Genomic DNA, 16710 nt, shown 5'->3' with positions numbered 1-16710 from the left:
TGAAAAGCAGCTGCACAGGGGTGAGGAAAGGAGGTGCCTAGGCTTATCAGTTAATTGTTTACGTGACTGTAGGCTAACATCCCTACTGGCAACCTGACTGAGAAGACCTCGTCCCCACAGCCCTGCTGGGTATGCTGCAGCTGGATGTCAACTGTAAAGTCCTGTGGAGTAGCTCATTCAAGGCTGACTGCCATCTTGGAAGCTCCTGAGTAGGAACTGCCAGTAGACTCAGCCACAGAGACCAGCCAGTGAGAAACATCTGGAAAAGCCCCCAGTTCAGAGGAAAATGGCAAAGAAAATTACAACAGCGAGCCTAGTAGGAAGTAGCCCAGGATGGGAAGTTACACCCTCTGCCCTCAGCTAGTGGTGGACCTCTCCACTGCTGACAGGGCCCTAGTTTGGGACTCGGTCAGAGGGTGGGCCCGCGTCCCCGTCCCCTAACCCCATTAACCTCTAGTGAGACACTACAGTTGTTGCCATTGGCTCTGGCTGCTAGACCATACTGCCCTGCATGAAAGGAGTGGGAGGCAAATGCTGGAAGAGACTGTTGATTTTGTGATTGTGGCCATTAGGCTCTATTGCCCTAAAAGGGAGCATTGTTGTTGACTGACTGCTAGGCCTCACTGTTCTGCAGTAAATGAGTGTCCCTCCTGGACAGGGGCTTCTGCCTCCCTGTGTTGCTGCCTCTGATACAGAGGCAGCAGTGCAGAGTGGCAGGGGTTCCCAAGCAATGGTCTCAGGAGTGCACTGGCTCCTAGCCTTGCCCCCCGAGAGTGGCATTTTAGTAACTGTGTAACCAGTAAAAATTGTTGCAGCTGCATAGTTACTAAAATAAATGATATCTAACATCCCTAGTTGTTACTTACTCTGGCCATTAGGCATCACTGTCCTGTAGGGAGGAACTGTTGTTACTGACTGGGCACTAGGCCTGACCACCTCATAGAGATGAGGCTTGGTTATCGGCTCAGGGCCACTCAAACGGATAGGGATGTGGGGTTGAACACTCTTTGAGAGGCCTATTGTCCTACTCTTGAAGGGGATGGCCATGCTCACCTCATTGCACCTCTAACTCTAGAAGAGGCAAACATTTGGTATGAACTAATGGAATTAGACTCTTTCTGCTTATGGGTTTATTCTGGGAAGGAGAGAAATAGTACTCAGAGATGTCTTGCAAAGGTATCGGAAGTCTAAAGGTTAGCTGAAATAGCTGAAACTACAAAATAGAAAAAAATGTACTTCATCCCAAAGAGCTGAAGGAAAGGGTTGGTATGAATTGTTCCTAAAGGACATCTGGGGGGGAAGAGGGAGGAAATTGTCCAGAGCAATTAAACCTCAACAGCAATGACCTCTTGAGTAGCATTTTCTTGAAAGTCAACTATTGCTCATAGCTCCTGTGAAAATACTTAATTGGGATGGGAACATCGTATTAAAGAAGACTGAATTAACAATCTGTGGAGTTATATATATCGCAGAAAGCTAATGGCTAGTCTTAACATTTTTTCAGTCATGCTGTGGCATTTGAACAAAAGTTCCTCTCACAGCCAGCTAACGCAGAGAAAGCTAACTTTCTCACAGCACCTATGGCCAGTTCAGGAGATGGGGCTGTGCGGTTCTGGGAGGGTTATACAGGCTCATAAGGGCTACTGGGGGAGGAAGGTCGGGGCAGGATCTGAATGGGAGTGGAGGCACAGGGCAATGGAGGGAGGGTGGTGCAGAGACACATGGGGATGGGAGAACTGGTGTAGAACTACACAGAGATAGAGGATTGGCTGGGAGAGGACACAAAGAGACTCATGTGGGGAGGGGGTACAGAATTACATAGGGACAGGGGACTTGCTGGGTGTCAGCCGATGGTCAGGGCAGTGTGTGTGTGTGTGTGTGTGTGTGTGTGTACACCCAAGTCTTCAACTGCTGGGATGCTAGGTCCCGTTGCAGCGGGCAGCCTAGGGAAGGCTGACGGGCGCCCTGGAAAGTTTAACGTCCGTGTCTTTGACCGCTAGGACTGGGGTCCCTTTGCGGCAACAGGCTGACAGACGCCCCAGAATTTGCAGGGAGAGCTTATTACACCCGTGTCTTTAGCTGCTAGGACCAAGGTCCCGTTGCAGCGGGCAGCCTAGGGAAGGCTGACGGATGCCCCTACGGATCTGTACCCTGGAGGCGACACGATCCAAATGCACAGCTCTGCCTGCGTCTGCTCCCTATGACTGGCTGGAGTTCTTTTAAATTGTGCTTGGTTCTGTTACAGCAACTGAAGGAGTCAGGTTAAAGCTTAAACAGTTACAGGTTTATTAAAAAAGCTTATAAATCATATGGTTACAATGGCTGTTGCTCTGTTTCTTAACTGCTAGCAAATATAGATCTTAAAAAATGGTTACAAAGAAAATAAAGATAGAAAATAGAAATAATGGTACCAGTGACAGCTTAATCTTTAAAGAGCTCTAAGTCTAAATTGTACCTGTATGTGTCCAGTTAAGACAAAGGACACATACAGGTACAATTTTTACCCCCTTCTGTGCCTCTTGACTCCAGCGTATCAGGCCAGGGCCGGTCCCTCAATTCCTAGGAAAGACGAATATGAGGTGGGCGTCCCCGTGGAACCTCGGGAGGCCAATCACCTAACCCGACCAGCAGATAAATGAGAGATTGACACTCAGAGTAAATGTGCTGCTGGACCCATCTTTATACCCAAAGGGGCCCGTATCCTCTTTCTTATCTAAGATGCCAAATTGTGTTGGTCTGTCTTTGTGACGCCAGTTCTTACAAGGGAGTTTCGAGTTAATTTACAGTTGCGAGAGAGAGAACTAAATTGTGCATACTAGACATTCTTTACTGGGCACGAGATTCCTCCCCCGGACGAGTGTGTGTTCGTATCAATATGGGTTTCATTCAAGGGCAGTCCTCGGCAGCCTCTTGGTCAGCAATTGGCGTATCTCTGTTTACAGCCATCCAGGGTCACAGCAGCCAGCATATCCGGGCCTTCTGTCAAGGCTACAAAGACTCTGCTGATTTTACTGCTCTGTGTGCCCTGTGTGCTCCAAGCAAGCAAAAATGGATGTTACGGGGGGGGGGGTTCCTGTCTGGCTACACTGGGTGGGGGAACAGAGACATATGAGGACGGGGCAGATGTGCCTGATGGAATGGGAGAGGCTAGGGGTCAGCCAGGGCTGCATGGGAGAAACTCTAACAATCCTCTCCAATAAAACCTGTTCCATACACTTCCCATTCATACCCAACACCCTTCCAACTTCACACCCAGACTCTTTCTCAGAAATTTACTTTCCTCTCCCTCCGCTCATCCATTTCCCCAGACTCTCCCAAACCTTTGCATTGCTTCTGATGTGTATGGGAAATATGGTTCTGTATTGTAGTTTAAATGAATTATTACTCAGAGTTAATATGCCACATTTCCTGAATTTTTGTTGTTGTCTGTATTGTTACAGAAATACTTGCTGACAGGTATTTTGAAATGAACGATCAAAAATAATTGAAACTGGCGTGATTGTATCTTTATTTTTGACATATGAAAATTTTACAGAATTTTAGAATATTGTGCACAGAATCTTTCTTTTTTTGGTATAGAATTCCACCAGGGATAGACTATTGGATAAAGTTGTGAAAGTTGAGAACTTTAATAAAGAAAAATTTCTAGTACGTGTGCCTTTATTATTTTATGTAAAAAAAAAAAAGTGCACTTAGCTTCAGTAGCTTCTCTTAGGGTACGTCTACTCTACAGAGGAGATTGAAGCTGCTGCTGCTGATCTTTCTGGGTTCAAATAAGCTAGTTTAGTGAGGACATGCTAATTTGAACTGAGAGGGCCACAGTTGTCGATGCCAGTAGTCCTGCTTTTACGAGGAGTAAGGCAAGTCGAAGGGAGAGTGTTCTCTCTCCAACTTCCTGCAGCACCAAAAGTCACATTAACTTCCTTTGACTTAAGTTAAGCAATTAACATAGCTGAAGTTTGCATCCTAATTCGACCTTGTCCCGTAGTGTAGACATACCCTTAGAAGTTAATTGGCTTTCCCATGGCAAAATCTCAAATTGCTTATTTGAGCTAAGAGGATGCTAGCATGCCCCCTGTCCCCTTTTAATGAATGTGGCTCCTCCACCACTGAATACTTCACCTGGTGAGGGGGAACAACTGCCATGGGGCCCAGTAATTTTAAAGGGCCCAGGGTTCCCAGCTGCTGCTGTTGTGCCAGTGATGGCACCTGGACCCCAGGTCCTTTAAATTGATGGTGTAGCACTGCATGGTGCATTCTGGGAGGCTCTAAAGCAGCCGTAGCCAACCCATGGCTCACGAGCCACATGTGGCTCTTGCTCCCCAAAAGTGCGGCTTGCGAAGCTTCTCCTGCATGTTCCCCCCCGCCCCCAAACAGCCCTCTTCAGTTCTTCCCCCACTCGCCGGCTTCCCAGTGCTTACCGGGTCAGAGCTGCAGGGTTTTAAAAATGGCGCCCAAGGTGGCGGCCATCTTAAAGGGGCACCCTCCTTTTTAAAAACCATTTGTTTTTAATGTTTCTGCTCAACAATTCTGTTCTGGGGTGCTCGCTGCTTTTTTTTTTTTTTTTTTTTAACAATTCTGGTGAGGCTCTTCGCATTTTTTCTGCCACTGTTTTGGCTCTCTTTGTTAAATGGGTTGGCCACCCCTTCTCTAAAGGCTGGGGTGAGCAGTGTGATGCATTCCAGGTGGCACTGAGGACTGGCTGCCTTGGCCCGGCCCCTTCCCGGAGAGTGGAGCTGCCCCCCCCCCCCCATCTTGCCCAGTGGCCCAGCGTGGCTGTCAGCTCCTCGACTCCCAGTGCTTTGTTTTAAGGCTAGAACACTGAAATCTTCATTGACTACTTGTTGATTCTAAATTATGCACCAAACATTTTTCTAACTCCTGGATGTCTGTGGAGGAGAAATACCCAGAACTTTCAGTGAAGCCTTGAGAGTACTTGTGCCTTTTGTGGTGCCATATTCTCTGTGAATCAGTTTTTTCTGCTTTGACTTACTTTATTTTTAAACTCATTGCTGTTAAAACACTTTCTGCTCTCACCTCATTGGAGATGACCTCTGCTCTTGCCTAGCCAACACTGACTATCCAACATCTTTACTTATTAAAGCAGGCACAGCACTTAATTTTTTTTGAACGTTTCTGATACTTATGCAATGTAAATTAATAAGTTATCTTGTGTCAAAAGACTTTAACTAATTTTCAGATAGTTTTATTTGATTATTAGCTCTTGTTAACTGCTTTCTGGTGATTAAGTCTTAGAAGGCATACAGGAGATATGAACTTACAATATGAATTTCACAATTTGCTGCATGTTTGTGGGGACTCTTGTACATTTCAAAGCTGGCACGCCACATGCAGCCCCGGGGCCAGTGGAAAGTCCTGCTGACTCCGTGCTCCACATGGGTGCTTCTGCTTTGAAATGCACAAGAGCCCCTACTGGGGCTCTTGTACATTTCAGAGGAAGAATGCGGAAGTGCCTATCAACTAGTTGATTCCATCGTCTACTTGACTAGTAAATTAATCGATATTTAACATCCTTAGTTTCAAAGGAATTGTTTAAATCCAGTCCAAAATCTGTAGTAATTATGAAGGACAAGCAGGAAAGAATTCAACTTAATGTTCATGTTCCAGGTTGAGTAGGTAGTCGTGTATTCTAGATGTCCTTGAGTCTGAGAAAGGAAGTGCCAAATTGCTGTAGTAATCAAGATAATGCAATTATAATGTATTATAACATTATGCGGTTCTCTTCTTTTACACTTACACAAAACATTATTTCATCACCCATTCTCCCAAAGTGCTTTTCATCCATAGAGTGCAAAGGAGGGTAGATACATTTCAAGTTACAAAAACTCAGAGCTGTAGCTAAGCGTTTTAGCACCCTCTAGAAAGAACAACAGTGTCGTTGGATTCTATTCAACGGTGTTAAGCCCATTGCTATGGGAAGAAGAGCCTGATGCTGCTGACCCTAATTGCTCCATTTTTGTGTCCCTGTCAGCCCTATGTCCTGGGCAACTGCTCTTCTCGCTCCAGCCTAGTTATGGCCCTGGAAAAAATAAAGCGTAAGAGGTCACTTCAGAGTCTCTCTGCGCTTTGAGATCTTCAAATTTATCATTTTGAAGTGTGTGCTTAAGTGAAATTCTATAGTTGATTTGCTCGCATAGGCCTTTGAACATGCATTTTAAAAACTTTTTCTAATCACTCCTTGCCTACTACTGTGTAAAAGTGGGTGGGGCAGCAATAGAACCTGCTATTTCAGCTCTTAGTCTAGTAGAGGTCAAGAAATGATTGCATTCGTCATTAATATGAAAGAGGAAATCTTGCCAAAGATGGTGGTTATGATACTGCACAAAAATATAAGCTTTCTTGGTCTGGACATCCAGCGCCCCCGTCACCTGAAGAAGTGGGCTGTGCCAACAAAAGCTCATGATACCATCTATGTGTTTTGTTAGTATTTAAAGTGCTACCAGACTATTTGTTGTTTTTAAAGAAAATAAGGTTCTTGCACTTAGTTTTATGAACAATGGTAATAAACAAACTTTGGTTTGTCAGATTCTCATATGAAATGAAAGTTTTTGGTGGATGGAAATCATATTTAAAGAGACAAAATGTCATTTGAAAAAAGATGATATTTAAAAATCTATTCTACTTTAGGATAGGGATGTGAGAGTATTAGCTTATCGGTTAGTGGGTCAATTATACTCAGCCATATCCTGGAGCTGCAGCAGGGCAGTGAGGTGTCTTGCCCTAGGAGCCAGGCAGGCAAAGGCTGCCTGCTCTGCTGGTGGGGAGAAGGCTTCACTTTGGTAGGGTAGGGAAGCCTTCTCCCTGGGAGCTGGGCAGGCAAGGGCTGCCAGCTCCACTCCCAAGTAAGAGGCTTCTCTGCAGCAGGGAAGCCATTTCCCCAGGAGCTGGCCTGGCAGCGGCTGGTGGCCCAGCTCCTGGGGAGGCTTTGCATCTTACTTAAGCTTTATACTGCAGAGCCCGCAGTGTGTAGTTGTGTAACAGCTGAGATTTTCAGTGCTTACACGGTTACCTATTCAACTGACTTTTAACATCCCTAATTTAGGACTGATATAGGCTGTCTAGAGGAAAAAACCTCTGTTTGAAGAGTTATCATATGTTACGATAAAATACTAATGGCCCCATCTACACTAAGGCTTTGAAGCCTGTTGATTTAAAACATGGTTTTTTGAATAGAAAGCATTTATTTTTCTAGACTAGACAAGATCTTAGAAGAAAAAAGATTCTGGGAATACTTAAATGGAAGGTCACATTGCTTCTTGGCACAAGGGAGCCAGTATTCTCAAGGTACCCTTTGATTCTAATAAAATACCTCTGTAATATAGATAGTGTTTTGCCACTTGGCCATGGCAAATTTGAAAGCTTGCCCTGGACCATGTGGGGACTTACACCATCAATTTCTGCAACATTTAAGTTCTCATTGGAAAAAAAATGCACCCTGCTCTGCTCCTGGCTCTGGCTACTGGTCCTACATCCTGGGTCCCAGTTACAGCCTTGGACCTGGGGCTCTGCTCACGGCCCCGGATGCTGGCTCTGCACCAAGGGGCCTAACTGCTGACCCCCAGCTATGGCCCCCACATTGTCCCCTTTATTCCTGTCCATGTGTCTCTGACCCCTGCAGGTGATGGGAGGGGTGAGAGGTAAAAGAGGGGACCACTGCTCAAACTAATATATTTAGTGTTTGAGCTAGTAGGTATCTGGTTTATTATCTAAGCCCTGATACAGTATAAGCTAGTATTCTTTATGGAACTACTATGCCATAGTTCTGATGTTGGGGTGAAAATAATCCATTTCATTTTTTATGTAAAAAGAGTAATGTTCTTATAGGATTGTTATTTCTGTCTTATCCTGTCAGGTGTAAGAAATTGTCTGTCTCTTACTGGAATTCCTATTGGATGCTGCCCTCTGATGTTTGTGGAATGAACTGCTTTTGGGAAGCTGCTTTTAGGTAGGCTCCAATAAACATATTACTCAGTTGCAGACAGGTGCAGCCAGTATCATTTCTTATATGACAAACTGGGAAGTTAAGCACACTTGAAATTTACTTCAGATAAATTTTTTTTGTTCTCATAGTACAATTGTCTTAAACTGGACATTGCATGCCCTTTTAATGACACTTTTCATTATCAAGTAACCTAAGAAATTAAATATGAAGAAGAAATTCAGAGAATATTTAATATTTTGTATTTAATGCATTATTTCTTTTTGTTTTATTACTACTTAGGAATTATTAACTGGCTTACAAGTCCTTGCCATGTAAATATAAAAGGCAATAGAATAATTGTTATAGCAGTGAGCTTTTGTTTCAAGAGACATTATGTTGAAATGTACTCACTAGATCTCTCTCTTTAACAGGGTATTACTATTTTATAGAACGAGACTCATTTCAACATGGACATGTCTAGTGATTTTATCAAATTTAAGTGAAATCTCTACTCATAAATAGCAGACCAGGCTTGTCTATTAAATGCTAATCTTCAACATTTATTTTCTGCCTAAGACATTTACCACAAGTGAGAAAATCTTCTAACCTAACATCATGAAAAACTATTTGTGGGTCACCATTTTTAACAAATAGATAAAATTGGTTGCAGTGAGTTGTAAACCTGCAGATTAATACAGTATAGGTAGAACAAGAGTATATTTTGCAGTTTCTCATTTCTAATGCTCAGATTTTTTTATTTGAAACAGGGAGTTCCTTATTAACATTTTTCTAGGATTTCATGACTAGCTGAGAGCACTAGTTAAACAACCAGACCCTCCTCAATTCTTTTTCAACTGTCCTTGACCTGAGAGAGCTCCCAGCAGTGTTTAAGTCTGATAGTTATACTTAGTGAAAGTAGTCTTTAGTACCTTAGTTAGGGTTACTTCTCCATTTCTCCCTGTATGTTTTTTCTGTTTACTCCATTTGAATACCCCTTAGCTTAGTGCTACCATTAGGGCTGAAGTGCTATAACTTGAGCTATACCCGGTTCACTGGGCTCAAAGAGCCACCTTCTCTGCTGAAAGGCAGTCCTGTTCTTTGACGTTCACTGTGTATATCTGGTGCTTAAGGGAGACTAAAGTCCCTCAAAAGTGCTCTCAATGCACCAGCCTATAGCCTCACACCAGAAAGGAATGAGGTTTAACTGTTAATTCGAACTAAGGGGTTTCTCTCAGAATCGTGCTTCTTTGTCACGTGTATACACGGGCAGTTACTTCGGGCTAGTCAGTTTCCAAAATGGCGACCTGCTGGGAATATGCTAATCAAGCACGGGATATTTAAATCCTGCTCTTCATTAGCAATTTTGGTCGCCCTCATTAGCCTCCCTAGTTGGAACTAGGGGGCTAGGTTAGACGTACCCTCAGTGGTTCCCCCCTGCAGGCTTTTGGGGGAAGGGTGGGCTCCTGGGGCTAACTCAACCTCCAGCAGCCACTCCTGTGGCCTTGAGGCTGTTGGGTGGAGCCAGGCTCAGGGGGCAGCCCTGCCCTCCAACAGTTCCTCTCCCCCCTGCAGACTGTCTGAAAGGGGGAGTGAGAATCCAGGGGCTGCCCCTTCTCCTGTGGCCCATCCCCCACAGCCTACAGGCTCTCCATAGGGTGTGGTCAGGCTCTGGGTTAGGGGCAGGGGGACTACTCACCCAGTCTGGTGGCAGGCAAGATGGTGGACTCCCAGCCTTGCTGGCCATTCCTCAGTATCACGTTCCTTCTCTCTCTGCCCCCTCCCTTTCCATGTAATGGAAAACAGTCCCATTTCTGGCACTTCCGTTTTCCTGACACAACCAAACCGTGACCTTGGTTTAAGTTAGGGTAAGAGGAAGCTGCATACCAAAGTTGGTGCTTCTAGATCTTACAGGTTAGGAGGAGTTCTTGAACCAAACAGATTCATGTGTAACATTTTATTTCATTTTATAGTGTTTGGAACTGTACATATGAATGAGTTTTGGCCTGACTGTAAAAAGTTAACGTATTTGCAAAGCAGCTTTTTATAACTTGTAGGTAACTTTGCGTGTAACTCTTTATTCCAGTTTATGGCATTAAGATATATTTAAATTAAAGATTATGCACATATTTATCTTTTTCATAATTTATTTTGGAAGATTGTTGAGAATGGATAATATTGTAGACAGATTCTTGGCAAACCTTTCCACTGTGGGAAGATTTTTCATAGGTGGTAAATTCTCATTTACATATTATCTTAATTTGAAAGATTGTGCTATTTAATGCATTCATACAGTGTTAGGTTTGATAGTCACATGTGAACAGTTCAAGGTAAGAATGTTATTAAATGGTTTCCAAAGTAGATCAACCATGATAACACATCAACGTCTTGCTTAAACACAAGGATTCAAGGGAACACAGGTTTGTTGTGTGCTCTGTGCTGATACCAAGCTAACTTTATTTTAGCATATTGTACTAATACAGAAATGGCTTCTGTACAGAACTTGTATATTTCACAAGGCACTTCTACCATTGCCCCAGACAAATGACCAAGAATAGAGGTCACAGTTGTCTTAAAAGCAACATTAGTATGCACAGAAGTTGACTATAAATTCAATAATTTTTTTATGTTTAGACTTCATCTAGAGCAGAGGTTCCTAACCTGTTGTTGGACTGTTAATGGTCTGCTTGTGATTTGGACAGCTGCCTCATCATGTTGTGTTTTCCTCTGTATTTATTGCTGACAAACTTCATTAAAATAATTCAATTTATATATCTAAAATATTTCTAATGCTATTTTCCAATGTATGTAAGTTCTGTAGCTGTTACTGGTCATCATATGCTTAGGTGGAGGGGGAGGGGAGGATGGATAGGAGGTGGTGCTAGGGAAGAAACCTGACACTTTCGATGGTGAGTGGGAGCAGGCTTCAAACTGGGAAGGGGCATTCTGGCAGTTCCTATTTCTATTCTTCAGCAGCTGGTACTTGTGTCCTGTGCTCTCCAGAGGTTAGTGCACATGCTCTTGACCCTCTGGCTGGCTCTGTGTCTCTGCCAGAACCCACAATTGCTGGAAGACAGGAAGAGGAGATCTATTTCTACCTTCCCCCCAGAAGTCTAGCCATATCTCGTGTGTTATGGGAGCTGCTTCAGTCCCTTCTCCAGGTCCTGCACTGGCTTCTGCAAAATATTGTAGTGCAAGAAATATACATCAAATGTTTCCATTATGGGAACATTTGTCATATCCCTACAGTTTTGCTGTCCCTGGTTATGAGATCACATTGAGAAGGGACTAGGTCTGTATAAAGTGATGGTGGCATGGGGCGCTCAGTCCTGAATGGAAGGGGAAATGTTTAGACATAGACTTCTAAAGCTACATTCCTTTTCTGAAATGTGGATTTACAAATCTCGCACTTCATTTGCATAATTGCATGAAAGCACTTTTTAGAAAAAGGATTTCTCAAAAAAGAAACTGCAGTCTAGATGGTTTTGAAAGAACCTGTACACCTCAACAAAGTGCAGGCACATGGAATCAGTAGTTTGGTTCTCTTCACGGGGTCTCTAATTAATCATTTCTCACCTCTGCTCACAATTTAATGTTGCATCCTGTGCTCTATTGGTTAGCTAGTAAGATTAGGTTCTAAGGCAGGGATGGGCAATAATTTTTGCCTGGGGGTCACTTCAAAAACTTTTGAAGTAACCCCAGGCCATCCTGGAAGGGCGGGGCTACCCCAGCCCCATACCCTTATTGGTCTGGGGGTGGGAGAAGCCCCTTTGCCCTCCCTTCCCACTAGGCACCCATGCCCTATAAGAGGCTTTGCACGCTTCCCCACCCCCAGGCCAATCAGGGTCTGGGGGGCGGGGGAGCATGTGAAGCCTCCTCCTGCCCTGCGAGGTGCCATGGGCTCCTCGCAGGACCGGGGCAGGGCAAAGGAAGCTTCATGCAGCTCCTCCATCCCCAGGCCCTGATTGGCCCAGGTGCGGGGAAGCGTGCGAACCCTCCTCCACTCTCCCCCCTGGCCCTGCGAGCCGCGCGCAGCACTTCAAAGTGCCACATGCTCCTGGCAGGGTGGGAGGAGGCTTCACGCGCTCCTGTGCCTCCAGGCCAATTAAGGCCTGGGGCAGGAGAGTGCGCAAAGCCTTCTACACACTGCCCCCACTCTGTGAGCAGCGCTTTGAATTGCCGCACGCTGCTCGCAGGGCAGGGACAGAGCGGAGAAGGCTTCGGGCACTCCCCGTCCTCCAGGCCCTAATTGGCTTTGGGGTGGGGGAGCAGCAGGACCTCTGTGGGCCAGATCCACCTGCTTGCGGAGGCCCTTTTGCCCATCCTATTCTAAAGTATTCCTAGTCAGAGGTTTAAAATTAAAAAAAAAAAAAAGTTCTTTGGACAAATAATTATTTGTGACTGATTAACATTTATCACTGAGCAGAGTTTTGGCTTTTTCTGTGTTACCATGAAACTTTGTTGGAGGGGAAATAAGAACTTAACTTTGAATTAATGTTTCTGGATTAGGCATTTGCAACAGAGTGCACTCACCTATCACGAGCACCCCCGGCTGAATGCATGTGCCTGCACTTTGTTGCTGTTTGTGGAGAATGGCCCCGCTCGCTGCCTCATTGCTCTCCTGGAGCCGCTGATGCCGCTCCTGCCGGCAGCCGCTTTGTCCCCTCCCTGTAGCACCTGGGGGCGAAGTGGTGCTGGCAAGAGCGGCATCGGCGGCTCCAGGAGAGTGACTGGGCAGTGAGCAGGGCCATTCTCCCAGCCCGCGCCCTGGGGCCGCTGATGTTGCTCCTGCCAGTGCCGCTTTGTCCCCGGGAGCTACAGGGTCAGATAAAGCGGAGTATCAGATTACCGAAGGTCGGATAATTCGGACTCCACTGTACCTCCCTTTTACCACCCATAATTCATATGCCTCCACTTTGTTCTTAAACAGCATGCAGCCTTAACTTTTGGTTAGAAATAAAATACACGAGTGTGTTTGCTTATATGGATTTGAATTATATAATTTCTTCGTAAAAAATCACTATCAAATTCAGTAAGTCTCTTACAATGGATCACCCAGTCACAAAACTTTTTTTAAGGATAGTAGGAAAAACATCTCACAGCCACTAGTTGCAATACAACACATCTTTCTTATATTAGTACAAAACCAGATGAAGAAGTATGCTGAAAGTCTTCCACTAGTCCTCTATTATGGGAGCACTTGTGGCTCCATAGTTAAGGTTGGGTTGAGTGAGGGCTTTTTTGCATTTAATGCAAGGATTCAACTATTTGACTATATATGAGAAATAGTTTGTATTTTTCCTGAAACTGTGCCACTTTTTGACCAGACAGTGAATTTTCTGAGATTTTGTAGTTGAATTCATTTCAATTTACTTAAACAACAAATGGCAGGTAGCACTTTATAGACTTAACAAAACATGTAGATGGTAACATGAATTTTCATGGGCACAGCCCACTTCTTTAGATGACCTGAGTTTTGAGTTTAGGATGTACGGGTCTGCAAATCTACTAAGATGGGAAAGGTAACTGTTAAGTGTAGAGCCAGGTTTGCATTTTTATTTGTGTTTTGTATTGCAGCCATTTGTTTCTACCACACTCTCTTTTTCTAGTTAAATTTCTGTGTGGCTTACTGGCACAGAGGTTTAAAGTAAAGTTGGTAAACTGGATACAATACATCTTTGGGTGCCGAAAATCTGGAATCTCTGATGTTGCATTGGAATTCAAAGTAATTTGGAGATGCGGGTGCATCCTTTTGTTAGCCTGCAAGATGAAGAAAAGGCTGGCAGGCTTAAGGAAGAGCTCTTGAAGGGCTGACAGATCAGGGAGCTGTCACCTCGTTACCATGAGAGAGAGAGACTCCTCATTAGAGGCAGGGGGTAGCAAGGTGACTCTCAGTAATGGATACTCCAAGAACCATCACACACAGGCTGAATAATGTTCTTCAGAACTCTATAAAACTATCCTGTAGTGAAATAAGATGGTGGTGGTAAAATATAATTTGTCATTGAATTGATTTATTTGGCACCATACACACAATTTATGGATTAATCAAATGGTTATTGCACTGCATCACTACATAATGTTGATACAGTTGTTTGGGTTCCTTAAGGTAATCCAGACACATTAAAATAAGTTCAACCTTAACTCTAAATTTTGTTCTTGGTGGGATAACTACAACATCCATGGATGATGAAAGGGGAGGAAGCTGAAGTTGAGAGAGAGGAATAGGTGGACTGTTGGACTACTTAACTTGAAGCACAGCAGATTTTTTTTCTATATTACTTTCCAGTTTATGTAAAGAAGTATATATCCACTATGAATCTTCTTTATTATCAACCTCTGCCCCTACTTCTCCCCCCCAAATCCAAGACCGGACAACTCTGCTTCTCCTCCAGGTCTTTGGAGAGATGCACTCTTTTCCTCCATGTCCCCTACTACCTTGACACATTCAAGTTATAAACTCTTATATGTATTAATAATTAACAGTTGAATGGTATCGGGAAGCAAGGAGAAGAGTAAGGATTTGGATGGAGGGAAACACATTGAGAAACAGGGCTGTAGGTTCAACATGGAGGCAAGTTGGGTATAGGAGTGGAGGCAAGTGTATAGATGGGCCATAGGAGCTGTTCAGTAGGCTGTGGAGTGCCGATTGGAAGTGGGGAGAGCTAGAGCTGGAAGAGATCTGATTGAAGAGGATCTGTGCTCTGAACCAATTGTGGCCAGTTGGTCTCTCTGCTTCTACCAGTTCTTTCCTGCAGGATTACTTGAGTTCAGGTCTCTTCCCCTTATAATTCTGCTTCCCTTGAATTTCACCCAAGCGTGCTCTGTTGGTGCAGTTTCATGTCATGGAATTTTCTCTGATGTAGATGCCCCTTTTTTTTCTTAGGAAATACTATCTTTAGGCATTTCCTAAATTACCAGGTCAGGAAATGCCAATGTTAATTCTGTTCATGTGTGTGTGAGAGTGAAATAAATATATATAAATATATAAATGTTATGGTTTATTATGTGCTTGTTTTTCTGTTAGACTCTTGTTTAATCCAGCACACAGTGAATGAAGCCATTGTGCAGCATTTATTTCAAAGTAATTTACTAGAACAGAAAAAAGCTGCACCCAGTATAACTGCTTAAGTCATTCAGCAATTATCCTCTGTGCAAAATTAATGTTGTAACATTATTTATAAACACACACAGTCTTTGGAACCCTGCCTCATTTACTGCACATTATCCAGCCTCTGCATTGTATTAGGTAGGATCCTGTGAGAGGATTATAATGAGCATATAACTAAAAACTCTGTTGTAGAATACACACATAAGATTTAAGGTTATGCACTCAACTTTAATTTTTGACTTCACAATGCTTTTAACTCTGTAATCATATTCTCTTAATGTAATTATTTTGATGGAATTACTCAGTGGATGAATTTATAATAGGATGATAAATTTGTTTGTAAAGTTTCCAAGAAGGTGGATATTTCCTTTTTTGAGTGTTGCTAACACTTTTTATCTGTATAACTCTGTAATTTTGTGAATGTCAAGTGAAGTCAAACTTAACTATAATCTAGACAAAATGTAACTTAGTCCTATTTTTTCTGTCCTGTTTCAAAGTATCATTTATTAAATAAAATCCATTTTTACTTCCTAACTTCAGTTTAGAGCAGGGATATTTTGTTAATGAGATTATCCGCATAAAATGACACAACTTTTTATATCTGTTCTTGCTAAATGCTGATTCATTTTTTTTTACCATTTTTCATTAGATATGATTTTATGAAAACTCATCTTGCTGAGAAGATGCATCTAGCAGTGGTTGCCTGTGGTGAAAGGCTAGAGGAGACTGTTACTATGTTGAAATCAGCCATTATTTTCAGCATCCAGCCTTTACAGTTTCATATTTTTGCAGAGGACAAACTGCACAACAGCTTCAAAGGCATAGTAAGTATCCAAGTCACTTAGGCTATGTCTAGACTGCAGGCTTCTTTCGAAAGAGGCTCTTTCGAAAGCATCTTTCGAAAGAGCCTCTTTCGAAAGATCGCGTCTAGACTGCAGGCGGATCTTTCGAAAGAGAAATCCGCTTTTTCGAAAGAGAGCACCCAGCGAGTCTGGATGCTCTCTTTCGAAGACGGCCTCTTTACATTGAAGAACGCCTTCTTTCGAAAGAGGAGCTTTCGAAAGAAGGCGTTCTTCCTCGTGAAATGAGGTTTACCGCCATCGAAAGAAAAGCCGCGTTCTTTCGAAATAATTTTGAAAGAACGCAGCTTGAGTCTGGACGCAGGGGAAGTTTTTTCAGGAAAAGGCTACTTTTCCCGAAAAAAACCCTGAGTCTGGACACGGCCCTATTGAGGAGTACGGGATCTTTTGAAAAAGGGTTTTTTCCCCTGAAAGAACCATATCTAGATGGTGGTTTTACTTTTGAAAAGCCCTTTTTCGAAAGACCGCGCAGCCACCATTATGCAAATGAAATGTGGGAAATTAGCATCCTGGCTTCATTTGCAATTTCGATCTGTCTAATTTACATCCTTCTTTCAAAAGAGGGATGTAGTTTAGACAGGCGCTTAGTCACTTATCCCTTTTTTGTCAGCTACAGTGTGTCTCCTGCCTGCTTCACAGTCGGTGGGTGGGAAAGTCAGCATGGTAATATTCCAGAGCCCAATATTCTTGGATGTGGGACTTAGGGATCCTTCCTTGCCAAGCACTAAATCAGATGTGCCATGACCTCTGGGGAAAGAAACGTTGTCTAAACTTTCCTGCAGCATACTGCATTATGGTCT

At 43.5% G+C, this 16710-nt stretch overlaps 1 protein-coding gene across 2 annotated transcripts in view; it reads left to right on the top strand.

Moving 5' to 3' along the window:
- GXYLT1 (glucoside xylosyltransferase 1) overlaps positions 1-16710 on the top strand; it is a 57362-nt gene that overhangs the window by 11789 nt on the left and 28863 nt on the right. The window contains exons 2-3 of one of the 2 annotated variants that reach the window (XM_075930109.2): positions 7874-7966; positions 15700-15874. In XM_075930109.2, the coding sequence (XP_075786224.1) occupies positions 7874-7966; positions 15700-15874 (268 nt within the window). The remainder of the gene's footprint in view (positions 1-7873; positions 7967-15699; positions 15875-16710) is intronic. The other variant, XM_075930116.2, reaches the window with a different exon arrangement.

The sequence above is a fragment of the Pelodiscus sinensis genome, chromosome 1 (assembly GCF_052426305.1).
Source record: "Pelodiscus sinensis isolate ZL-2025 chromosome 1, ASM5242630v1, whole genome shotgun sequence".
Lineage (NCBI taxonomy): Eukaryota > Metazoa > Chordata > Testudines > Trionychidae > Pelodiscus > Pelodiscus sinensis.
This window is presented reverse-complemented; position numbering and strand designations above follow the sequence as displayed.